At 38.9% G+C, this 26,991-nt stretch overlaps 1 protein-coding gene across 1 annotated transcript in view; it reads left to right on the top strand.

Moving 5' to 3' along the window:
* The first annotated feature begins 1,156 nt into the window (after positions 1-1,156).
* Positions 1,157-26,991, top strand: part of NAF1 (nuclear assembly factor 1 ribonucleoprotein) — a 50,455-nt gene continuing 24,620 nt past the window's right edge. Inside the window, 3 exon segments of the mRNA XM_010858336.1 lie at positions 1,157-1,564; positions 4,382-4,550; positions 20,880-20,973. Coding sequence (XP_010856638.1) covers positions 1,305-1,564; positions 4,382-4,550; positions 20,880-20,973 — 523 coding nt within the window. The 5' untranslated portion in view covers positions 1,157-1,304.

The following is a 26,991-nucleotide window of genomic DNA, read 5'->3' as shown; positions in this document are numbered from 1 at the left end:
GCAAAGAGCTTAGGCACGACTGAGCAACTGAACAACAACAAAATTGAGATAGTATTTTTACCTCCATTTTATAGATAAGGAAAATGAAATTTAGTTATGTCAGACTTTCCTTCCCAAATCAGTTACACCAACATGGCAATGGTAGAGCTAAGATTCAAGCACAGGTCAATTCAGCTGGACATACTGAGCTTAATTTGTGCTTAATCACTGGTTTAGCAAGTAGTACCTCAACTTTAAATTCCTGCTTCTACTTGGAAGACTTCTACGATACATCATGTCAGTCTTTAACTTTCTATCACTGCTGAACTAGCAAATTCTATTCCACATTTCAAATATCTCTATCTCCTGTGCATTGACCTTTTTATTTCAACTAAATGGTAAACTCCTTAAAACTAGCGACAATGTATTACTCTTGTAATTTCTATGAAGGTCTGGCACTGTGGACGGCACATAATGAAACTGCGTGAATACTGATAGTGTCTTAGGCAGTCCTTGGCACATACGCACGCTTACTAAATGGTCACAATGATTACTATTTATTATTATCTGAGGGGCTAAAGCCTCAAACTGAAGTTCTAACAGGAAAACAAGAAAATTCTTACCTCTTCTTCAACCCTAAGAACTTCTTGCTTGCCTCCCTTAAGACCTAGAATAATGGTTTCTCAGGCCATTACTCATTTCACCCCCATTCCACCCTTTCTACGAAAGTGTCAACTAAAACACCAACAGGCAGCAACATGTTTCCCCCACGATTAGCGCTCTTTAAGTTGGGAGCGCTTTGGAGAAAACAAACAAACAAAAATATGAGTTGTAATTTTGGGGATGGATGGTCATTGTGTTTGTTGCCTGTCCACTGCTGTTGGTTCAAAGTGCTGGTTCAAAGCTTCCTGACTCAAGTTTCCAATCTGCAGGGCCTCGCCCCATCAGGCGTCTTCCAGTCCTGCCATCCCTCCTTCCCATCTCAGCCTCCGTGTAACTGTCCCAGATCTAGCAGCGGGAATGTCTCTCCATCTGGCCTCTCACAGTGAGCAGCGTTTCCCAGGACGCAGGGAAATCAGCGGCTTTAGGACCGCTCGGCTCCGCGTGCAAAGGCCTCCGGATCGCCCCGCCCCAGGGATCGCCGTTGCGTCCCGTTACGTCACACGCTTCCCGGAAGTGCCGCTGCGTTTGCAGCGGGGGCGCGTCTCCGGACGGCCCCGCGTGTGGTTATCGGAGCGGCGCGTGGAGCGGGCCTGTGCTTCGTTTCCGCGGCCGCTGTGGGCGAGGTGGTGAGCCTCCCGGCGCGAGCGTCCTAAGTTTGCGCCATGGAGGTGGTGGAGGCCTCCGCCGCTCAGCTGCAGACACTGAAATTCGGTGGCGCCGGCGTCGGAATTGGCCAGGAGGTGGCCGCGCCGGCCCCGGGCCCCGCTCCGGTCGCAGCGCCGCCGGCAGACCAGGGGGCCCCGGAGTCTGCGGGCGAACCGTCGCCTCAACTCCTGCCGCCGTCGCTCCCGGGGCCGCCTCTGGAAGGGAGCGGCCTGGAGACGTCTGACTCGGACTCCGACTCAGATTCGGACTCGGACAGGTCGTGCCCCCGGCGGCCGGGCACGTGGGGATGGCTCTGGTAGCGGGAGGCCGGGGCCAAGGAGGCAGGAGGGCGCAGGAGCCGGGGCGCGTCCCTTGCCGCGTCTGCAGTGTCCCCGGGAGGGAGCGAGGCTGTCGGGGCCCCACCTCTGAGGCTGGCGATCCGAGAGCCCTCTGTGGACAGTTTGTCGTTTGCAGTTAGAACGTAGAAAACCTGAGAGTGGGGGCTTATTCCGGTGACCACTCGACGTGGTATGGCCTTGGGGGTTATAATTTAAGGTTTGTGGCAAATCTTTTTCTCAAGTTTAGTGTGTACTCTTGCTGGTTGAACCAGATAAATGGGGCATCAGATAAAGGATTTTTGTTTCTTTTCAGATTGACTCCTGACAGTTTTGGTAGTAGAATTTCTCTGGTGATGAATTTTTCATGAAATTAGAGGAAAGTGATTCAACTATTACTACGTGCTTTGCGTAGCTTTTGAGGCTTCTCCAGCCCTACCTCCTGTCTTTTATATAGGAAAGTTCTGTGGTGGGAGGAGAGTTCACTGAACCACGCTGAATCTTGTCTGCAAGTGTTTGAGTGTGTTTTATGCCATGCTGTGTCGGTGAACATATACACACGATCCTTGCCTTGCATTCTGGTGAGAGGGACGAAAAATGAAGTAAAAAAAAAAAAAGTGAGTTGTTGAAAATTACAAGGAAGGAACAAGCAAGGCACTTGTTGTAGAACCCAACCAGGTAGGACCCTCAGGCCATGTGAATTTTCATTGTAACTGCTAGAGAAATTTGAAGAATTTTAAGCAGATGATTTTCATGCTCAAGTTAGCATTTTAATGGTTTACTCTGTGGAGAAGGAACTGAACTGTGTGTTCAAGAGTGAAAGCAGAGTGGTTGGCTTAGTGTGAAAGCAATGGGAAAGACGTTGTATTAGTCCACCGTGTGACGGTGTTTGGATTGAATATTTTGAAACTTTCCCGATTTGGATCGCCAATAGATATGGCCTATGAAGAGGGGCATCAACTGGGTGTATGGCGGTGCTGTTTACGGAGATGGGGAGAAACCTTTCTGGGATGGGGGCTGTAAACCAATAGGAATGTTAAATTTAGACAGTTAATTTGAGGTTTCACTGTCAACAAATTGAAGATGTCAGGGAAGCAGTAGGAGGACAATTCAGGTATGGAAATGTAAATTTGAACATCAGATTACAGGTAAAACTTACTTTAAACTTTTTTTTGGATATGTATTTTTAAATTTATTTACTTTTAATTGAAGGACAATTGCTTTAAAATGTTGTGTTGGCTGGTTTCCGCGGTACATTGACGTGAATCAGTCACAGGTATACGTTTGTCCCCTCCCTCTTGAACCTCCCTCACACCCTATCCCACCCTACTTCAAACTTTTTATTGTGGACATTTTCAGACTCAGAGTAATATAATGACTGTACACATAGCCATCACCAAGTTTCACAGTTTCCATTATTTCCTAGCTTTATTTAGTTATGTTTGGCTGTGTTGTGCATGCATGGCTTTCCTCTAGTTAGGCGAGGTTGGGGGGGGCGGCCGCTGCTTGATTGTGGTAGGTGGGCTTCTCATTGTGGTGGCCTCCTTGTGGAGCGTGGACTCTAGGTGTGCAAACTAAGTAGTTGTGGTACACTGGGCTTAGTTGCTCCACAGCATGTGGAATCCTGGACAGGGGATTGAACTCATGTCCCCTTCATTGGCAGGTGGATTCCCCATCACTGGAGCACCAGGGAAGTCCCCTTAACTTTGTTTTACCTAACATTTCTAACTTGATAGTTTTAAAACAAGTATCAGACAGCATGCCACCTTTCCTGTAAATTCTTTACTGTGCATTTCTGATAAAATATTTTTTACATAACAACCATGTCATTATCAGCTGTAGTAGAATGAACCCTAATTCCTTAACATCAGCTAGTAGCACTCTGTATTATTTTTCTAGTGGAATAGGAGTCATGTTTACCAATTTCATCATTGACTGAGCATGCAATACTTTGATACAGTTCCAAGGTTTCTACCTCTAGTGACTGGATTCAGGACTAAACAGTGAAATACAAGAGAAACTGAAAGAGAAAAACAGAATTAGTAGGGAGAATGCACTGTTTTTAACTTGTGAGTTTGTAGGTCATTAATTTGGCAGCTATTAAGAGTTTAGGGGTGGAGCTTAGGGATATCAAGACTGAAGATTTAGCAGTTATCTGCACATTGGTAATGATTGAACTCATTGGAGGTTATACATGGAAAGAGTACCGGAGAGAAGAGATGAATATGGGACTTGTAGAAACAGCACATAAAAGGAGCTGAAGGGGGTACCAGTGAACAGTTCAAGCTAAGAGGATAGTTTTTGGCTCTGAGAATTGTTGTGGAAGTCAAGGGCTAAAGGGGTTTTCAGAGAGCGGAGTGTTCAGCATGGATGGTAACTTGGAAAAGTTTCCAAATTGAAGACTGAGAAGCAAGTCTCTTGCTTAATTGATCTGATCCTTGGTGACTAATAAGACAGGTGCCTGGCCCAGAATTCTCTTTGGTCACTGATTTGTCACGTGCTTCAGACTGATGCATCACATAAGAGACAGTTGTAAAAAGAGGGTTTGGGTTAGAGCAGGGTTTGTGATCAGTTGATTAGAGTGATCAGTTGATTAGAGTGCTTTCCAAACACTATAGTCAATTTCAAAATGCTAGCCTTTGAATTATACCAGCAATCATAAGCATCTAGTAACGCAGATATTTTCTAGTTGAATAATCATATTTTAATACCATTGTAATAATGCTTTTGTATCGTTTTCAACTTTTTCTTCTCTATAGTGAAACAGATTCCGATAGTTCAAGCTCCTCCTCTTCCTCATCATCGTCTTCATCGTCTTCCTCTCGTATGTCCCTTCCTCCAGTTCTGTCAGATGGAGAAGATGACTTACTAGTTGAGAAGGAAAATAAGAATTTTCCTCTTAAAACAAAAGATGAGTTACTTCTTAGTGTAAGTACTTAGATTTGTTACTAAACTTAATTTATATGTTCTGAAATATTTTATGATACTGTTATCATTTCATTTGGCCTGTATCTGCTCCATGAATTTGAAGACCACTCTCAACTTTTACTGGTCATACTTGTGCCATGCCTTGGCTTTCTTAAGTGAAAGAAAGAATTGATTCTGAATAATTTTTCAGGTTTGTTTCTAATGCTAACTTTTGATAATGTGCTGGGCATCTAGTTTAGCTTGCTGCCTTTCATTCTTATCTTCCCTAAAGATTGTAAGATGTACAATTCTTTTTTTGGGAAGGGGTCCAAAACTCAGAGAGACTTTAGTTCAGTAGCAGTTGAAACTGTTTTTTTAATCAATTGGATTTGGAGAAATAGAAAGTAAAATTAGATCGGTTGCACTTTTGAGGATTTCTGTTTACTGGAAGTTTTTGGAGCGTTATCATTACTACAGTTGGAGAAGACTTGTTTATTGTGGATAGATATTTATTGGCATTTGAATGCATGGTTATTTCCTCTTAGACTGTATGCTGTTCCTAGGAGGTTAATGATAGTCTTGTTGAAGCCTTATGGTATAAGAGGAAAGTCTTCTCAGAATTTCACAGTATGGGCTGTATTGCCATATGGTTTTTTTTTTACAACTCCCACGTGTACTTTTAATTATTGTTAATGTTTTCAAGAAATTTAGTGGTCCCTAATTATAGTTATAAAACGCTTAAACCAGTGAAGTAGTAAAGCAAAATTTGAGAGAAATTTTTAAAGCCTAGAGACATTCAGGAACCTTTTCATGACCATACTGGATCGATTATTTCCTTTTTCTCTACTTGTAATAAGGACTTTTCTATCTCAGTTATGCCTTGTGTATTGAGGGAACCCTGGAATTTGTGTGTGAATTCATCAGTGATTTATGTTTTCATACTGCCGACCTTAATCTCAGTGGTTTTTTACACAGAGGCTCTCCCAACTTATGATTATTTTCTGAAGTTATTGGCAGATTTGTTTGGTCTTGTCCCTGTATCTTAATCACTTTTCTACTTAAGTCTCTCTTAGAATATAAGAATCAACAAATAAAGGATCATAGTACTTTGGTGTGTACACGTGTTTCATTTTCTTATTTATCCTACTGGATCTGAAATTCTTCCCTTGGGAATTCTTGAAATTTAATGCAAAATCTTAGTCAATTTATTTAGGTATTTTTCTGGATAGAGTGCCCATATTTTCATCAGAAAGTCAAAAAGAGTCTGTGTCCACATTTTTGAGGACTGGTTCATAGCTGATCTTTGTGGCTCATGTAGTGCCCAGCAGAGTGCTTTTCAGATATCGGGCTGTCAGTCAAGAGTAATATGTGACTTGTGGAGTGGGTGAGTGAGTGGGCATGTGACATTCACTCATGTTTAAACTATTACAACATGCCTGCCATGTGCCAGAAACAAGACCCATCTGGTTTCTATTCTAAATACACCTACTGGAGAGGCAGACAGTAAATGACGGGGAGAAGTGCTGGAAGTGCTGTTGAATTGTGTGAATGTATGCTTAGCTCATATCAAAATTCCTTTTTTTGCTGGGGAAAATATATTAGTTTTTAAAACTTGAAATAGTGAGAGGGTGTCTTCCTTTTTGTGCTAGTTCTGAAGGATCTTTGGGAAGGATGGAAGGGGCAATTGTAGCCTTTTTTTTTTTTTTTCTTTTAAATTTTGAATTCTTAACTAGCTCCTCACACTATTTTATATTCTTAGGATTAGAAAGCAAATGTACTAGAAGTTCCTACTCCTACATATGGTTTTGGAGATATGTAGAGGAGTGAGTTCCCTGGTCTGCTGTAAATGTTTTAGGGCTGTAGAAGAGTATATGAGGACTCTTTTGGGACTTGCGCTCTCAAGGTCAAGGGAAGAGAATGACTTGGCCCTGAATTTCAAGAATGGTGTGGCTTCAAGTACTCATTGTCTTTAGGATCTACTCTTTGTTATTCAGAAGATGTTTCTGCACGTGGCTGGTGGCTGGGCCTCTGATACTCCTGAATGAACGTCGTGGACAGAACTTGGATTGGTTTACTGGGAGCCTGGTTCGTGGGTCTGAACAAATAATTGAAGCTAGTGAGATGGGTATTCTGATTGCCTGGACATGAGTTGCATGGTCACTCCTATACTCTCATGTGGAGAGTGTATAGGAAAGTGTAAATGAGAGAAAGCGAATGGGAGAGTGTGAGGGTGGGAGTGTATGTGATAAGTGACAGAAAGGGAGTGCGAAAGGGTGTGAATTTTGAAGAGTATGGGTAGTATCAGCCACATACAAACCACAAGGGATGCGTTCATGGGAAGGGGAGGCTTAGAACATGGCAGCTGTTGTTCAGTCAGTAATAACATTTATCTTCTGTGGAGGGAAAGAGGGAAATACGTGGAAGCAGTTAATCACATATGACATAGGTTGGACTCTTGGAGCTGCAACAGAGACCAGATTACATTAGGAGAAGGAGATGTACTGTAAACTTACTTGGCTAGGAAAGCCACTGGGAACCAAGGTAGCTATTGAGGATGGCTGTGCTATTTCTTTTATGTGCTTCCTGGCATTCTCAAAGCTCTGAGTGTCATTTTATTTGCTGACTCACTTCTGTTTGCCTGTAGATTCAATCATTTTACCTCTAGCTTGCACTTGGGTTTCTTGTTCCTGGCTCTGTAGAAAATTTGATATGTTCTACTCTCACTTTCTCCATGAACTGGCTATTCATACCATATTCTTTGCTGACTTTTGAGACAGTCCTATTACTTAGCTTTGAATTTGTCTTTTTTCAGATGACAGTTCATGCTTCCTGGGACTCGCCCCCTCCTTTGTTACATAAAGTAGCTCTACTGCTGCTGCTAAGTCGCTTTAGTCATGTCCGATTCTGTGGGACCCCATAGACTGCAGCCCACCAGGCTCCCCCATCTCTGGGATTCTCCAGGCAAGAACACTGGAGTGGGTTGCCATTTCCTTCTCCAATGCATGAAAGTGAAAAGTAGCTCTAGCTGGTATTGAATGTGCCTTTGTAGGTCTACTGGTGTGTATCTTCTCAGGCAGCAGGGCTGTGCAGTGGAACTGTTTGCTGTGTGTAGTCTTCTAATTTCCTAATGAAATTCTGAAGAAAACCAGTGAAATATCCTGTGTTGTCTTTGCAAAAAGGTGTGCATAAATTCAAATGGATCAAATATTTAGTACCAGTTTCAGAGTTTGTGATACATCTGTGAGATCTTTAGAACAAAGACCAGCTTTACTGGTGTTATGGCCTAATTCTTCATAAAGTTTCTTATATTCTGGACTGTTTCCTATTGTTGAGGCATTTGTTGTCGTTCAGATGCTAAGTCACGTCCCACTCTTTGTGACCTGTGGACTGTAGCACGCTAGGCTTCCTTGTCCTTCTCTATCTCCCAGAATTTGCTCAAATTCATAGTTGGTGATGTTATCTAACCATCTCATCCTCTTTTGCCCGCTTCTCCTCCTGCCCTCAGTCTTTCCCAGCATCAGGGTCTTTTTCAGTGAGCCAGCTCTTCTCATCAGGTGGCCAAAATATTGGAGCTTCAGCATCAGTCCTTCCGGTGAATATTCAGGGTTGATTTTCTTTAGGATTCACTGTTTTCATCTCCTTGGCGTCTTAAGAGACTTTGAAGAGTTCTGCAGAACCACAGTTCGAAAGCATCAAATAATTCTTTGCTGCTCAGTCTTCCTTATGGTCCAACTCTCACATCCATACATGACTACTGGAAAAACCATAGCTTTGACTATATGGACCTTTGTCAGTGAAGTGATGTCTCTGCTTTTTAATATGCTGTGGAGGTTCCTCATAGCTTTTATTCCAAGGAACAAGCGTCTTTTAGCTGCACTCATCATTTGCAGTGATTTTGGAACCCCGCAAAATAAAATTTGTCATTGTTTCCAGTTTTTCCCTATTTGCCATGAAGTGAGGGGATCAGATGCCATGATCTTTGGTTTTTGAATACTGAGATTTAAGCCAGCTTTTTCACTCTCCTTTTTCATTCATCAAGAGGCTCTTTAATTCCTCTTTGCTTTCTGCCATTAAAGTGGTATCATCTGCATATCTGAGGTTGTTAATATTTCTCCAGGCAATCTTAATTCCAGCTTGTGATTCATCCAGCCTATATTTCACATAATGTAAGTAGGGTGACACCATACAAACTTGACATACTACTTTCCCAATATTGAACCAGTCTGTTGTTCCATGTTTGGTTCTAACTGTTGTTTCTTGATCTATATACAGTTTTCTCAGGAGACAAGTAAGTTGGTCTGGTATTCCTATCTCTTTTAAGAATTTTCCAGTTTGTTGTGATCCACACAGTCCAAGGCTTTAGCGTAGTCAGTGAAGCAGAAATATATTTTTTTCTCATATTCCCTTGCTTTTTCCATGATCCAAGGAATGTTGGCAATTTGGTCTTTGATTCCTCTGCCTTTTCTAAAACCAGGTTGTACATCTGAAAGTTCTCAAGTACTGTTGAAGCCTAGCTTGAAGGATTTGGAGCATTATCTTACTAGCATGTGAAATGGGCACAACTGGTACTTTGAATGTTCTTTGGCATTGCCTTTCTTTGAAATTGAAATGGAAACTGACCATTTCCAGTCCTGGGGTCACTGCTAAGTTTTCCAAATTTGTTGACATACTGAGTGTAGCATTTTAACAGTATCATCTTTTAGGATTTTAAATAGCTCAATTGGGATTCCATAACCTCCAGTAGCTTTGTAGTGATGCTTCCTAAGGCCCACTTGACTTCACACTCCCAAGTGTCTGGCTCTAGGTGATTGACCGCACCATCGTGGTTATCCAGGTCATTAAGACCCTTGTGTATAGTTCTTCTATGTATTCTTGCCACTTCTTTTTAATATCTTCTGCTTCTCTTAGGTCCGTACTGTTTTTGTCCTTTCTTGTGCCCATGTTTGCATGAAATGTTCTCTTTTTATCTCCAAATTTCCTGAAGAGATTGATAGTCTTTCCCATTCTGTTGTTTTCTTCTTTGTTTTCATTGTTCATTTAAGAAGGCTTTCTTATCTCTCCTTACTGTGCTCTGGAACTCTGCATTCGGTGGGGTATATCTTTCCTCATCTCACATCTTTTCTCAGCTATTTTTAAGTCCTCCTCAGACAACCATTTTGCCTTTATTTATCTTGAGGATGAGTTTGGTTACCACCTCCTGTACAATATTATGAACCTAGTTTGCCCATAATTCTCCAGGCGCTCTGTCTACCAGAGTTAATCCCTTGAATCTATTTGTCACCTCCACTGTATAATCGTACAGGATTTGATGATTTAGGTCATATCTGAATGGTCTAGTGGTTTTCCCTACTTTCTTCAATTTAAGCCTGAATTTTTCAATAAAGAGGTCATGATCTGAGCCACACTGAGCTCCAGGTCTTGTTTTGCTGGCTGTATAGAGCTTTTCCATCTTCGGCTGTGAAGAGTGTAATCAGTCTCATGTCAGTATTGACCATGTAATGATGTCCATGTGTAGAGTCGTCTTTTGTGTTGTTGGAAGTGAGTATTTGCTCTGACCAGTGTGTTCTCTTGGCAAAACTCTGTTACCTTTTGTTTAGGCATGCTGAGCTTAACTTTTACCTCTTTAGTCTGTTTGTTAAGCAGGAGTGTTGCCTTCCTGGATCTAACTTTTTACATCGTTTCTATTGTTGGACAGTTAGATCCTGATGATCTACCTACTAACTATTGCAGATCTATATTTGTAAGTATGTGGGAACTAAAGTGAAGTGACCTCAAGATTGTCCTTTTAGAGTTAAACAGAGCTGCAGTGGTCCTTTGGGATGACAAGATGTTGTTATAACCTGATTTAAAAAAGTTGAGAGGAAGAGGAGGAAAGAGGGATTGGTCAGCCATAGACACAGTGGAAAGGAGAGTAGTTGTAATCCTCTCTTTACTTAGTGCAGGAATGCAGTATAGGACTTAAAGTTAACCAAGGGGAATCATTCTTTTAAAACATAAACACTTGAAAGCGGAGAAGATTTATATATAATCTATACAATAAACGTAAAGCAGCACACATATTACAGTTTTGGAACTACATTTAAACCACATAGGGTTTATGAAGTGTTTCAATGAATTGGAAAATTAGATTCTTTTTGAAGAATTTTCTCTCAGTTCTCAGTTGAGAATGTCCTCAACTCTTCTTTCAAATAAATTAGATGTGATGAAGATTTAGAATCATAAGGACATTTATAGGATTATGACATTTCTAAGTCTTAATCAGAAGTTAATTGTATAAATTAGTGCCCATTGTTTTCTCTTCTGAAAACCTGAAGTTACATATTTAAAAATTATGATTGCAGTGTTTATGGGGATAAAATATGAATAATACTGCATTAGAGATAATGTGTATTTATGTGTGTAATATAGCATGACCAAGAAAAACATTTAAGTACTTGTAGGTAACTCTTGGTAAATTTACTTTCATAATTTAGAGACTGCCTATATTATATATTATATGGAGTATACAGTAGGCAATATAATTATGCAGTGTAATTAGGTTGGCACTTTGTGTAGTTGTAATTAGGGTGAGTACAGTTTTTCTGATTGTGACAGTGAAGACCCGTATCATGAAACTTCCTAATGTGAGGATCTGGAAATACCTAGGCCACCTGAAGTGATCAGAAGTTACAGTGGATTATTTCAGTTTTTTTTACTTCTCACAGTCTTGAAATTGTCTTGCACCTTGTTCTACTCTTAATATCGTTGATTGACTACGGTGTTTTCAGGGCCTAACTTGATTTAAAAGTTTTGTCCTAAAAGTGTAGACCTTATTTAGCTTCAGCTTTTGTTGAGTCTAGTATATGTGGAATTATCATATCGTACCTTAAGACTGTTGATGACACTTTTTAATATTATTCTCAAAATGCCTGATATTTAAATGGCTTATATACTTGAAAGGAGGTAGGTTTTCAGTAATATTTGGTGCTTTTTAAAAACAGTGCTCACATTTTTTTAAAAATTAAAATTTTGTACTGCATTGCACAGTTACTTCAGTAAGCTTCTATGAAGCACAACTGATCCTGGATAAATACTAATTTATTCAGTAGAGTACCCATATGTGTCTTCTGTATATACATGTATATGATCATTATTACAGAAAAACATTCTATTAGGTTCCCTGACCCCTGTAGATTTTAATGAGTGAGTTGTGGCTGTTTTAGAGGATAAAGACCAATGTCTGTAAAGAAGACTCCAGCTTGGCTGGAGACACAGTTGGCTGCCACGTGCAGTCCTCTGCTCCTGGCTAACAGGAGAGAGTGGTGGGATAGTTTTGTTCCACTTTCCTCAGTTTTTAAAGTTCTCCCCAAACTGGCATCAAATGGGTTAGTTGCCATTTGGAATGTTTGATTTCTTTCTCACTATTTGCTGCCCTTTTTCTGTGTTTGTGAGTGAAAACCCAAAACAAGGTTCTTTAGATAATTTTACCTGAAAAGATCATGAATTACTGATTTTTTCCCCCTCCCCCAGTGATAAGCCTTCCTTGAGCTAGGGAAGTCAGGGCCATTGTAAGATATTGTTGTTTTTTCAGAGGGCCATTTCTGACTGATTAGCTCCTTCCATTTTTCTGGTGAAAGTCTTAGACACCATTTTTTGACTGGCGTATCTACAGTTTAATTTTTAATAGGATGAATTTTAATGTTAGATGCTACACATTTGAGTATTTTGTTTAACTGAGCAATGATAGACTGTTGTTGATCTTTCACAGTTACTTGAGATGTGGTTGGGACCTTGCATTTCTTTAATGCCATAGCTGAAGAGCATAACATCTGTTCTTCAGAATCAGAGTAACTTTATTCAAGTCTATTATGTAATTTCTGTATTAATATTCTGTCTTTTTGATTGCATGCTGTTAAACATTTTTAAAAATTGTACTATTAATCACTTGAATGAATTGTTGAGAACTTTTTTTTTTTTGCTTAGTTTCTCACTACTTATAGATAGATAAGAAAACTGATAACCCAAAAATGACTTTCCTGATGCAGTGAGTGAGGAAGAGCAGATTCAGATCTGGCATCAGATGGAGTCTAGTCAGCTCTGTTTTTCAGTTCCTGCTTAGGACTTTTTCACAGCACTGGAATTTGATCATTTGAACTTCCCGATTATTTGGTTTTTGAGTAATGAGCATAATTTGTAATGGTGAAAGATGATTCTGTCATCTAATTTAAGCTTTCCTACATTATTGTAAGAAACCCTCTGTTGCCCTTTAATAAAGCCTTTGATTTGGATCTGTAGATGCGCCAGAAGTAGAGGATTGGATTTCATTAGTATGTTGACTTTCAGCATTTTGCTGAATGCTATGCCTATTTTTGGTGACTCAGTGGTAGAGAATCTGCCTGCCAATGCAGGAGATGTGGATTCAGTCCCTGGGTCAGGAAAATCCCCCAGAGTGGGAAATGGCAACCCACTCCAGCATTCTTGCCTGGAAAATCCCATGGACAGTGGAATCTGGTGGCTTAGAGTCCATGGGGTCACAAAGAGTCAGACACAACTTAGCAACTAAGCACACATGAAAGCATAGATATTTATATTTAGCTGCAGATTGTATATATCCAAAATAAGTTGTTAGTTTCTTTTTAATTTTGGAAAGTAGCAAATAACAATAATGATAAAGATTGATCACACACCTTCATTTCCCAGGTATTCAGGTTAACGTCAAGACCTAATATGGTGCATACTGTTAGAATGTGGTCCTAAAATTATACTTGTATTAATGGCTAAAAATAGATGGTCCGCTTATACTTGGGTATATATTTAGTAATGGAGGGCTCTTTGGATGTATGAGAGTGTAAAGCAGTGCTATCCAGCCAGTCCTCCTGCAGTGATGGACATGTCCTATTATATTAACCCTGTCTTTATACCACAGCAACAGAACACTTGAATGTGGCTAGTGCTCCTGAAGACTGCATTGTAAATTTTATTTAATTTTAATTAATTAAATTTAAATAATCAAATTAATTAACATCTTGTATTAGATAAGCAGAGTAGGAGTCTTTCCTACTCACTCATTAATCTTTCTATGAGGGTCATAGGTAAACCAGGCTCATGTTTGAATCTTCCTAACTAGCTGTAAATAGGTTTCTAACTTTTTGTTTTCATGAGACTCGGTTTTGTTTATATGATAAAGGGCCTGGATTTCCCTCATCATGTCTGCCCTCAGCCTTTTGGTTTGTCGTTGTTACGTGTCTCATCTCTGACTCTATATACTCTCCACTGGCAAGGCACTAGTGTCATTTACTGTGTGTTTTGGTCCCTTTCTTTTGTTCTTTGTCACTGGAGTGTGCTTCTCCTCGTCTCTATCACACATACACATCCTTTCTCCACTTGTGGAAAACAAAGTTTTGGTTTTTATTTGAAGGAGGTTATGAGACTAAGCAGATTGAATTTTGTACCAGGGCAACTGCCGTATTAGTTACTCTCCTGGCTACAATAATACTTGCTGCTGCAAACCTGAGGTATCTGTGTGTCAGTTCTGTGCAGTGAAGCTTAATTGGAAGCCACCCTTTTTTACTTTCTTTTTGAGAAGGCTGGGTTGAGATCCTTTTCATTCCTTGAGGATTCTCTTTTGAATTTTAAGAATTGTAGTTTCATTATCTGATTCGTGCTTTGACTGAAAAACTCCAATTTAAATTTTTTGTTTGTTTATTTGTTTTTAGCTTGGGTTGTTGGGCTAAGTCAATTCATGTAATAAATATATACTAAATACCTTTGTGATATATACTAAATATCATTTAGTATATACTATTTAGTATATACTAAATACTTTGTGATAGTCATTGTTCTTACCATAGTAAGAAGCAAGGCAGACCTCGTCCTAGTTTTTGTTGGATTTGTTGTCTAGTTTGGGACATAGATTTTAAGCCGGTAAAAGAATAGTATGTTAGACATTAATATATTCACAAGAAAACAAAACCACAGGTTAATTTGATAAAGACTGACTAGGCTTGGTGGTGGTGCAGTTCTTCAGCTTAATGGTTAGGGAAGTTAACATAACTTGAGACATCTATCTACATGTTGAGACAGGATTTTATGTTGACGGTGTGACATTGCAGTCCGAGAAGCTTTCCATTTGAACCTTCTAAAATTATGCCTTCAAACCTGTCAAAAATCTTCATGGAAAGCACATCCCTTGGATGAATTGTTGAGGGAGTTTGGGAGATTTTTGCCCCCTTTATTTTTTATCCCTTGTTTCCTAGCATGCTTATTTGAAAAGGACAAATATCTCTTTTCTCCATTGATTCCATTTCCAGAATATCTGCCATTTCCAAAGCAAATATACTGGTTGGCTTAACTAGACTTTCAAAAGCAAATTCCAAAACAGGCTGTTAACCTGGAATTGTAATAGGCTGATTCCATTTATCTCTTAAGTTATATGTACTATACATACCTTTTGTGTTTTGTAGAGCATTTGTGATAAGAGACTTCATGCATATTGCTCTTATAGGTAGGGTCTTTTACCATCAAGAAGCAGTTGAATGCCTTCATTGGCCTTCTGTAGGAATCACAGAAAACTGTATATATTTCCACATTTCAGAGTCCTGGGGTCAGTGAGCTGGAATTAGAAGTATTATATCTGTATTCTAAGTTTGGTTCTATGTGAGATCAGAAATCCTTCCCATTAGTAGGCAAAACTTGCTGTTTTATTAATACATAGGTTGAAAATGGGGTAGTAACAGTTCAGGGAGCCTGCCAGCCTGTATTTTGAACACAGGTGTAAGTCCCCACCTCACTGCAAATAGTCTGGCTTTATTTACCTTGCCTTGTCTCTCATGCTGGCTGTCTCACAGACATCCTTGAAGCAGGATGTCAGGACTCTGTCAGACCCTGTATAGTTTGACATGCTCAACTCAGAGTGATTTATGTGATAATAATCTCAAAAGATGATGAAAAGGCATTTGGTAAAGTTTAACAGTCATCATGTCTCACTTAAAAAAGAGACACAAAAATAGGAATATATGTATACCTTTCTTAACCTTATTAAAAAAAAAATCCCAATCAAAATTCATTCTTATGCTTGACATTTGAAACATTCCTGATAGAGATACAAGCCCACAATCATCACACTTGCTTGAGTAGTCATACCAACCATAGTTATTTGAACAGTTCAAAATACAATGTGCTAATATTGAAAAGTAGGAGAACTTATTTTTTTGAAAATATGATAATAGAGTGACTACACAAGAAAAGCACTAGACATGAATTTCAGCATGATATTGTGTTCATGTAATTTTATTTTTTGATAAGTACTTTATTTATTATTAATTTTTTAATTGAAGGATAATTGCTTTACAGAATTTTGTTGTTTTCTGTCAAGCATCAGCATGAATCACCCATAGTTATACATATGTCCCCTCCCTCTTGAACCTCCCTTTCATCTTCCTCCCCATCCCACCCCTCTAGGTTGATACAGAGCCCCTGTTTGAGTTCCCTGAGACAGAATGCAGAGTCCCATTGGCAGTTTTACATATGCTAATGTAAGTTTCCATGTTACTCTCTCCATCATACATATAATTTTAAAAGTGAAACTAAAGTAAGGAAGGAGAAGGCAATGGCACCCCACTCCAGTACTCTTGCCTGGAAAATCCCATGGATGGAGAAGCCTGGTAGGCTGCAGTCCATGGGGTCGCTAAGAGTCAGGCACAACTGAGCGATTTCACTTTCACTTTTCACTTACATGCATTGAAGAAGGAAATGGCAACCCACTCCAGTGTTCTTGCGTGGAGAATCCCAGGGACGGCGGAGCCTGGTGGGCTGCCGTCTATGGGGTCAGACAGAGTCAGACACGACTGAAGCGACTTAGCAGCAGCAGCAAAGTAAGGACAGCAACAATGTGTCAAACGTGATCTTGTTATAGAGGTCTTCATAAATGTGATACAGGGTTAAAATCAGAAAAAAGGAAAAGATTGATATATTTGGGAGATAAGGGAATGGATATTTGCTGTATAGTTGATAATGGGCAAATGTTCTTAAAGACCCCAAATTTTCTTAAAAACTGATAAAAAGATAAACCTTTCAGAAGAACTATATGTAAAGTATACAAACAATTCATAAATACATTCAGATAGCCAGGAATCATGTTGTCCTGATTAATGAAGAAATTTGGATTTAAGGCAGGATACTATTTTGGACCTATTGGGTGGGCTTTAAAGTTTGCTCCTGAGTGATGACATCGATAATAGGAAAATCTTTTCATACATCATTCATGAAAGTGTGCATTGATGCAGCCTTTTTGAAAGGAGATTTAGCAGTATTTGTCAAAATTAAAAATGTTTATACCTTTGGATCTAGCAGTTTCACTTAGAAGAATTTATCATGAGAGTTACACAAACGTATGTATTAAAGAATGTTCATTGTATCATTTTGTGTAATAATAAAAATTAAAGCTGTGCAGATTATTATTATATAGGATGATTGGTATACTAAGTTATAGTCCATTTATATAGTGGAACACCATAAGAGTTTAAATAAAATAGATACTTATTTTTGATGTAGAAAGACGTGCAAGATATAACATGAAAAGGATAGCTTATATTACAATATGGATATTTTATTTGAATGAGACATATTAAAGTTAAATGTAAAGTTTGTGTCTGCCTAGTAAACATATTTGAAAATCTGTTAACAGCTGTCTATGGAGAGGAATTGGAACAAGGTTGAAAGGAATAGGATAGGGGAGATTTTTGCTTTTTTTTTAATTTTGCTTTTTATTTTTTAAATTTATTTGCTGTTCATGTTTTAAATATTTTTGTATTCTTCTGTACTACTGAAGTTTTTATTAAAAAAAAAAAAAGGAACATATGTAACTTCTATATTTAAAGTTAAAAACGATGAAAACAGTATCAGAGTTTTGGTTTGGATCAAAACGTAATTATTTTGCATGGGCCTTTATTCCTCCTCATAGAAAATACAAATTAAGGAGCCTTCCATTTTGTAGTCAAAATAGCATATATTTATTGAGAATAGCATTGATTTGTGTCTTAAGTGTTACTGGCATGTGATCTGCCCTCCTACCTGGTTCGGAGGTTTCCATAAAAGATCTCATAGCATTTCTGCTTTTCTTCCTTTCCTCTATCTACAAACTCTTAGCTTTATTTAACCAGCAGACTTTGTTACAGTCTAAAAGTAATGAAAGATTTTGCTCTATACCTTACTGTAATTTGGTGAAATAGCAAGCAGTTTTCATCCTTGTGTGGTTGCATTGCTGTTGTTCGGTCGCTGAGTTGTGTCTGACTCTTTCTGACCCCATGGACTGCTGCATGCCAGACTTCCCTGTCCTTCACCATCTCCCAGAGTTTGCTCAGACTCATGTCAGTTGAGTCAGTGATGCCATCCAACCATCTCATCCTCTGTCATCCCCTTCTCTTGCCTTCAGTCTTTCCCAGCATCAGGGTCTTTTCTAATGAGTCGGCTCTTCCAGTCAGGTGGCCAGAGTATTGGATCTTCAGCATCAGTCCTTCCAATGAATATTCAGGATTGATTTCCATTAGGATTGACTGGTTTGATATCCTTGCAGTCCAAGAGACTCCCAAGAGTCTTCTCCAACACAATTCTAAAGCATCAGTTTGTCAGAGCTCAGCCTTCTTCATGGTCCAACTCTCACATCCATACATGACTACTGGAAAAACCATAACTTTGAGTAGACGGACCTTTGTTGACAGAGTAGTGTCTCTACTTTTTAATATGCTGTCTAGGTTTTTCATAGTTTTTCTCCCAAGAATTAAGTGTCTTTTAATTTAATGGCAGCAATCACCACAGCAGGGATTTGGGAGCCCAAGAAAATAAAGTCTCTTACTGTTTCCATTGTTTCCCCATTTGCCATGAGGTGTTAGGACCAGATGCCATGATCTTTGTTTTTTGAATGTTGAGTTTTAAGTCAGCCTTTTCACAATCCTCTTTTTACTTTCATCAGGAGGCTCTGTAGTTCTTCATTTTCTGCCATGAGGGTGGTGTCATCTGCGTATCTGTGGTTATTGATATTTCTCCCATCAATCTTGATTCCAGCTTGTGCTTCCTTCATCCAGCCTGGCATTTCGCATGATGTACTCTGCATATAAGTTAAATAAGCAAGGTGAAAACATACAGCCTTCATGTACTTCTTTCCCAATTTGGAATCAGTCTGTTGTCCCGTGTTGGGTTCTAACTGTTGCTTCTTGACCTGTATATGTGTTTCTTATATATGGGTCTTGTATTTCCATCTCTTTAAGAATTTTCCACAGTTTGTTGTGATCCACACAGTCAAAGGGTTTTATGTAGTCAATAAAGCAGAAGTAGATATTTTTCTGGAATTCTCTTGCTTTTTCTATGATCCAGTGGATTTTAGCAGTTGATCTCTGGTTCCTGTGCCTTTTCTAAATCCAGCTTGAACATCTGGAAGTTCTCAGTATATGTACTGTTGTTGCTTGGCTTGGAAAATTCTGAGCATTACTTTGCCAGCATGTGAAATGAGTGTAGTTCGTTATGCAGTGGTTTGAGGATTCCTTGGCATTGTCTTTCTTTGGAATTAGAATGAAAACTTACCTTTTCCAGTCCTGTGGCCACTGCTGAGTTTTCCAAATTTGCTGACGTATTGAGTGCAGCACTTCTGCAGCATCATCTTTCAGGATTTGGAATAGCTCAGCGGTAATTCCATCACCTCCACTAGCTTTGTACGTAGTGATGCTTCCTGAGGCCCATTTGACTTCACATTCCAGGATGTCTTGCTGTAGGTGAGTAATCACACCATTGTGATTATCTGGATCATGAAGATCTTTTTTGTACAGTTCTTCTGTGTATTCTTCCCACCTCTTCTTAATATCTTCTGCTTCTGTTAGGTCCATACCATTTCTGTCCTTTATTGAGCCCATCTTTGCATGAAATGTTCCCTTGGTATCTCTAGTTTTCTTGAAGAGATCTCTAGTCTTTCCCATTCTGTTCTTTTTCTCTATTTCTTGGCATTGATGGCTGAGGAAGGCTTTCTTATCTCTTCTTGCTATTCTTTGGAACTCTGCATTCAGATGTTTATGTCTTTCCTTTTCTCCTTTGCTTTTTGCTTCTCTTCTTTTCACAGCTATTTGTAAGGCCTCTCCAGACAGCCATTTTGCTTTTTTGCATTTCTTTTCCATGGGGATGGTCTTGATCCCTGTCTCCTGTACAATGTCAAGAACCTCCGTCCATAGTTCATCAGGCACTCTATCTATCAGATCTAGGCCCTTAAATCTATTTCTCACTTCCACTGTATAGTCATAAGGGATTTGACTTAGGTCATACCTGAATGGTCTAGTGGATTTCTCCACTTTCTTCAGTTTAAGTCTGAATTTGGCAATAAGGAGTTCATGATCTGAGCCACAGTCAGCTCCCAGTCTTGTTTTTGCTAAAAGCCTGGACTGGAGATCCTGTAGAGGAAAATGAGTATCTGAGATACACTCATCTAAAATGCTCTGTATGATTTAGGTTTTCCTGTCTTTTTTAACAGTTCTCCAAAAGTCATTTTTTCTCTCCCAGACTTAACCCTAGTATACCATTAGTAGGCTCTTTGCACTTTCCTTTAAGCCCTTCTTAGGGAAAAATTTTACTTGGGAGAGTCAGTTGTGATCATTTGACAAAGGTGAACAGAAAGCTCTTTTTATTTAATTTAAAACCTAAGGTCTGCTTTCTTAGATTTTTCTTCAATATCCTCTCCACTTCAATATCTAGTTTCTGTACAACTGACAAACAGCACCTGGGTCAGAATGTAAAGAAATTTGGTTTTAACCTAGACAGGGAAGAAGATAATCAGGTAACAGCTTCACAGCTTCTTGAGCTGAAACTTACTACATCATTTCAAGGAATTATGTATTTTGTCTTGAAGAGACCAGAAATTCATCTTTCTTTCACACAGCCTCAGAAAAGTTAGCTGTTCCTCTGTTAAATTGTTTAGTCATAGTCAAATTAATTAACTAACCACATTAAGACAGATCAGAGAACTCTTCTGTGGAGAAATCAGAGCCAATAGAATTAATTCTCTTCAAGTGGAATGTCTCTGGGAGTTATTTTATATTGTCTCTTTTAGGATGGTCTCTTGTTCAAGTCGATTGGAAAAATCTAGAGTGGTATTTAGGTCTGCATTATCAGTTAGGGTGTAGATACTAGATCTCTTGAATCACGTAGGTGGGGAGATGTTGGAGAGAGGAGAAATGTTCAGACACTAGAAAGGACGAGATCCAAGAGATGAAAAATACTTAATGTTACATCTCAGAAACAGAAACAGCATACTACATGGAAGCCATCTTTTAAAAAAAAAAAAAAATTAAGTCCTTGAAGCTGGTGGAAGATTACTGCTTTTTTGTATTACAGGAACTACCTTCTGTTGAAGAACTCACTGTTGTTCTGCCTGAAGATATTGAATTAAAGCCTCTTGGGATGGTTTCAAGTATTATTGAACAATTAGGTATGTATATATTTTTATTAATAATTATAATTTATATGCAAGCATATACTAATAATCAAAGACTTATGGTTAGGGAATTTTCTCCAAAATATATAATAATACTTCATTTTATAGCTCTTAGGTTTGAACAGATATATTCAGTTTTTACTTACACCAAGTGAAAGTGAAGTTGCTCAGTTGTGTCCTACTCTTTGTGACCCCATAGACTGTAGCCTACCAGGCTCCTCTGTCCATGGGATTTTCCAGGCAATAGTACTGAAGTGGATTGCCTTTTCCTTCTCCAGGGGATCTTCCCAACCCAGGGCTCGAACCCAGGTCTCCCGCACTGTAGACAGACGCTTTATCATCTGAGTCACCAGGGAAGTAGTACATAAATACAATGTCTTTTTAAAAATTTAAAGTGTGCTTTTACTGACATAGAAATTTCTCCAAAATTTATTTGAATGATACATGTGTTTTCTGTTGCTGTTAAGTTGCTACAAATTTAGTGGTTTAAAACAACACATTTATTACTTTATAGTACTGTGGGCTGGAAGTGTGATGGGTCCCACTGGCTAAAATCAAGGGGTCCTTCAGGCCCAAGTTGCTCTCTGGAGGCTCTGAGGGATAATGCATTTCTTGACCTTTTCCAGTATCTGAAGGTCTCTCACATTCCTTTGCTCATGGCCCCCTCCCTTCATTTTCAAAATCCATAATGTAGCTTCTCTGTGACCTTCTCTATCATCACATCCCCCTCTGATGGATCACCATAGACTGGGAAGATTCTCTGTTTCTAAGGACTCCTTAGATTGGGTCTACCCACTGTTAACCGGGGTAATTTTGTACTGCAAGGTGCTTAGCCTTATTCTTATCAGCAAAGTCTGTCTTCTTAATATAAAATATCATTCACAGTTTCAGGGATTTGTGTGTGTGGATATCTTTTTTTGTGGGTAGAGAGCTATTACTCTGCCTACTGCCTTTGATTTTATCTTACAAACAAGTAAATTAGAAAGTTCTGTGATTTAATATTGACATTAATGCCATGAAATATGAACCCATTGGAGTATATGAGAACTAAATTTTACCGATTTCTTTTAGCCCTAAGATATGATGTCAGTACAGGAGAGACTTTGAAATTAATGTTGCTACTATTAACTCTAGTAAGCAACACCAAAAAACAGGACTGCAAGTTGACAAAGACATAGGATTTTTGAACTGAGAAAAAGGCCTAAATGGTCCACCAGTCCATAGTTTATGACTTAAGGGACATAGAAGAATTTGAGTCATTTGCTCCTATGATCTGTTGTATAATCAATCAGTGGTAGAAATGAAAATTTATGTTTTGATCTTTTTATTTATTTATTTTTAACATCAAAAACATTTTGTACTGGGGTATAGCCAGTTAACAGTGTTCTAGTACTTTCAGGTGAACAGGGAAGGGACTCAGCCATTCATATACCTGTATCCATTTTCCCCCAAACCCCACTCCCACCCAGGCTGCCACATAACATTGAGCAGAGTTCCATGTGCTCTACAGTAGATCTTTGTTATCCATTTTAAATATAGCAGTATGTACATGACCTTCCCAAAGTCCCTAACAATCCCTTCTCCCCAGGCAATCAGAAGTTCATTTTCTAAGTCTGTAAGTCTCTTTCTGTTTTATAAGTAAGTTTATTTGTATCATTTCTTTATAAATTTCTCATATAAGGGATGTCATATGCTATTTCTCCTTCTCTGTCTGACTTCACTCAGTATGACACTCTCTAGGTCCATCCAAGTTGCTGCAAATGACATTATTTGATTCTTTTTAATGGTTGAGTAATATTCCATTGAATATATGTACCACATCTTTATCCATTCCTCTGTGACTGAACATTTAGGTTGCTTCCATGTCTTGGCTTTTGTAAACAGTGCTGCAGTGAACACTGGGATGCATGCATCTTTTTGGGCCATGTTTCTCTCTGGATATATGCCCAGGAGTGGAATTGCAGGGTCATTGAAACCATGATTAAAAACCTTTCAACAAACAAAAGTCCAGGACATGACAGCTTCACAGGTGAATTTTATCAAACATTAAGAGTTAAAACACCTATCCTTCTGAAACTGTTGTTTTCATCTTTTCTTTAAATTGTCTTATCACTATTTTAAAAAATAAGTCTTACTTACAATTTGGCAGTTTATTAATGAAAATTCCAATTAAATGAAACCTTTTTATAAAAATCATAATTACTAAAACTTTACAGGATTCTTGAGTCATTACATTTACTACTTTATGGTATTTAATGATATGCAAAAATAAATCAGAGAGGTAATTTCTTGATTATATAGTATGAGTCAGCTGTTTATTGGACTTGATGTGTATAGAAAAAGTTTAGGTCATAATGTTCATTCTCAAGGGAAAGAGAAGTAAATTATGTGATACATGTGAAATAATGCTTTTAAAAGATACTATTTTGACTAACACATCCTAATAGACTAACAAAATTCTCAACCTGCTGGGAATAAAGATTAATGAATCAAACAGAGCATGTGCTGCTATTGAACATGCTTGTTACACACTCTGTTTTGAAACTTGAAACATGTAACATTATTTAGACCTTTTACAAAAAAGAAAATAACATTAAATATCAGTCAGCTAGGTTGTGGTGATAGTTCTGTGTGGGTTTCACCATACGACCATGTTAAAATCTCTTATGTACTCTTTTCTTCAGTTCACAGTCTCAGTCGTGTCTGACTGTCTGTGACCTCATGGACTGCAGCACGCCAGGCGCCCCCTGTCCATCACCAACTGTTGGAGCTTACTCAAACCCATGTCCATTGAGTTGGTGTTGCCATCCAACCGTCTCATCCTCTGTTGTCCCCTTCTCCTCCTGCCCTCAATCTTTCCGAGCATCAGGGTCTTTTCCAGTGAGTCAGTTCTTCGCATGAGGTGGCCAAAGTATCGGAGTTTCAGCTTCAACATCAGTCCTTTCAATGAACATCCAGGACTGATTTCCTTTAGGATGGACTGGTTGGATCTCCTTGCAGTCCAAGGGACTCTCAAGAGTCTTCTCGAACAACACAGTTCAGAAGCATCAGTTCTTCGGCACTCAACTTTCTTCAAGTCCAACTCTCACATCCATACATGACCACTGGAAAAACCATAGCCTTGACTAGACAGACCTTTGTTGGTAAAGTAATGTCTCTGCTTTTGAATATGCTGTCTAGGATGGTCATAACTTTTCTTCCAAGGAGTAAGTGTCTTTTAATTTAATGGCTGCAGTCACCATCTGCATTGATTTTTGGAGCCCTCCAAAATAAAGTCTATCACTGTTTCCATTGTTTCCCCATCTATTTGCCATGAAGTGATGGGACCAGATGCCATGATCTTCGTTTTCTGAATGTTGAGCTTTAAGCCAACTTTTTCTCTCTCTTAACTTTCATCAAGAGGCTCTTCGCTTTCTGCCATAAGCGTGATGTGATCTGCCTAGCCAAGGTTATTGATATTTCTCCTGGCAATCTTGATTCCAGCTTGTGCTCCATCCAGCCCAACATTTCTCATGATGTACTCTGCATATAAGTAAAATAAGCAGAGTGGCAATATGAAGCCTTGATGTACTTTTCTGATTTGGAACCAGTCTGTTGTTCCATGTCCAGTTCTAACTGTTGCTTCTTGACCTGCATACAGATTTCTCAGAAGACAGGTCAGGTGGTCTGGTATTCCCATCTAAGAATTTTCCAGTTTTTTGTGATCCACACAGTCAAAGGCTTTTATGTGGTCAATAAAGCAGAAGATGTTTTTCTGCAATTCTCTTTCTTTTTCGATGATCCAGCAGATGTTGCCAATTTGATCTCTGGTTCCTCTGCCTTTTCCAAACCAGCTTGAACATCTGGAAGTTCATGGTTCATGTTCTGTTGAAGCCTGGCTTCGGGACTTTTGAGCATTACTTTGCTAGTGTGTGAAATGAGTGCAATTGTGTGGTAGTGTGAATATTCTTTGGAATTGCCATTCTTTTGGATTGGAATGAAACTTACCTTCTCCAGTCCTGTGGCCACTGCTGAGTTGTCCAAATTTGCTGGCATATTGAGTGCAGCACTTTCACAGCATCATTTTTAAGGATTTGAAATAGCTCAAATGGAGTTCCATCACCTCCGCTAGCTTTGTTCGTAGTGATGCTTCCTAAGGCCCATTTAACTTCACCTTCCAGGATGTCTAGCTCTAGGTGAGTGTTCACACCATCATAGTTATCTGGGTCATGAAGAATTTTTTGTACAGTTCTTCTGTGTATTCTTGCCACCTCGTCTTTGTACCTTCTGCTTCTGTTAGGTCCATACCATTTCTGTAGTTTATTGTTCCCATCTTTTGCATGAAATGTTCCCCTGTTATCTCCTGTTTTCTTCAAGAGATGTCTAGCCTTTCCCATTTTATTGTTTTCCTCTATTTCTTTGCATTGATCACTGAGAAAGGCTTTCTTATCTCTCCTTGCTATTCTTTGGAACTCTGCATTCAAATGGGTATATCTTTCCTTTTCTCCTTTGCCTTTCGCGTCTTTTATTTTCTCAGCTATTTGTAAGCCTCTTTGGACAACCATTTTGCCTTTTTGCATTTCTTTTTTTGGGGTTGGTCTTGATCATTGTGTCCTGTGCAATGTCACAAACCTCCATCCATAGTTCTTCAGGCACTCTTACCTTTCTATCAAATGTGAGGGTTTTGAATTAGTTAGTTTTTAATTTTCATGTAATTTGACCCTGGGAAATTCTGTCATTATTCAGTATTATTATCAGTCTTTGTCGACTTTATTCCAAAAGCAGATCTAGCTCAAAAATTGTTGCCCGTTCCTTAGTGCATGTTCCAACTTAGAACTAGTAAATCTTGAAATTAATTGGGATACAATTGAAATCCTTGAAGGGATTTTATTTTTTTAATTTTTATTTATTTATTTTTTTAATATATTTTATTTTATTTTTTAACTTTACAATATTGTATTGGTTTTGCCATATATCAACATGAATCCTCCACATGTATACACGTGTTCCCCATCGTGAACCCTCCTCCCGCTTCCCTCCCCGTAGCATCCCTCTGGGTCATCCCAGTGCACCAGCCCCAAGCATCCAGTATCATACATTGAACCTGTACTGGCGACTCGTTTCATATATGATATTATACATGTTTTTCAATACCATTCTCCCAAATCATCCCACCCTCTCCCTCTCCCACAGAGTCCAAAAGACTGTTCTATACATCAGTGTCTGTTTTGCTGTCTCGTATACAGGGTTATTATTACTATCTTTCTAAATTCCATATATGTGCGTTAGTATACTGTATTGGTGTTTTTCTTTCTGGCTTACTTCACTCTGGATAATAGGCTCCAGTTTCATCCACCTCATTAGAACTGATTCAAATGTATTCTTTTTAATGGCTGATTAATACTCCATTGTATATATGTACCACAGCTTTCTTATCCATTCATCTGCTGATGGGCATCTAGGTTGCTTCCATGTCCTGGCTATTGTAAACAGTGCTGCGATGAACATTGGGGTACATGTGTCTCTTTCCCTTCTGGTTTCCTTATTAGTGTGTATGCCCAGCAGTGGGATTGCTGGGTCATACGGCAGTTCTATTTCCAGTTTTTTAAGGAATCTCCACACTCTTCTCCATAGTGGCTGTACTAGTTTGCATTCTCACCAACAGTGTAAGAGGGTTCTCTTTTCTCCACATCCTCTCCAGCATTTATTGCTTGTAGACTTTTGGATCACAGCCATTCTGACTGGTGTGAAACGGTACCTCATTGTGGTTTTGATTTTCATTTCTCTGATAATGAGTGATGTTGAGCATCTTTTCATGTGTTTGTTAGCCATCTATATGTTTTCTTTGGAGAAATGTCTAGTTCTTTGGCCCATTTTTTGATTGAGTCATTTATTTTTCTGGAATTGAGCTGTAGGAGTTGCTTGTATATTTTTGCGATTAGTTGTTTGTCAGTTGCTTCATTTGCTATTATTTTCTCCCATTCTGAAGGCTGTCTTTTCACCTTGCTTATAGTTTCCTTTGTTGTGCAGAAG

Source organism: Bison bison, unplaced genomic scaffold, assembly GCF_000754665.1.
Source record: "Bison bison bison isolate TAMUID 2011002044 unplaced genomic scaffold, Bison_UMD1.0 scf7180017864385, whole genome shotgun sequence".
In the NCBI taxonomy this organism is placed as follows: Eukaryota; Metazoa; Chordata; class Mammalia; order Artiodactyla; family Bovidae; genus Bison; species Bison bison.
The sequence above is the reverse complement of the archived record's forward strand: the minus strand, read 5'-3'. Positions and strand labels throughout refer to the sequence as shown.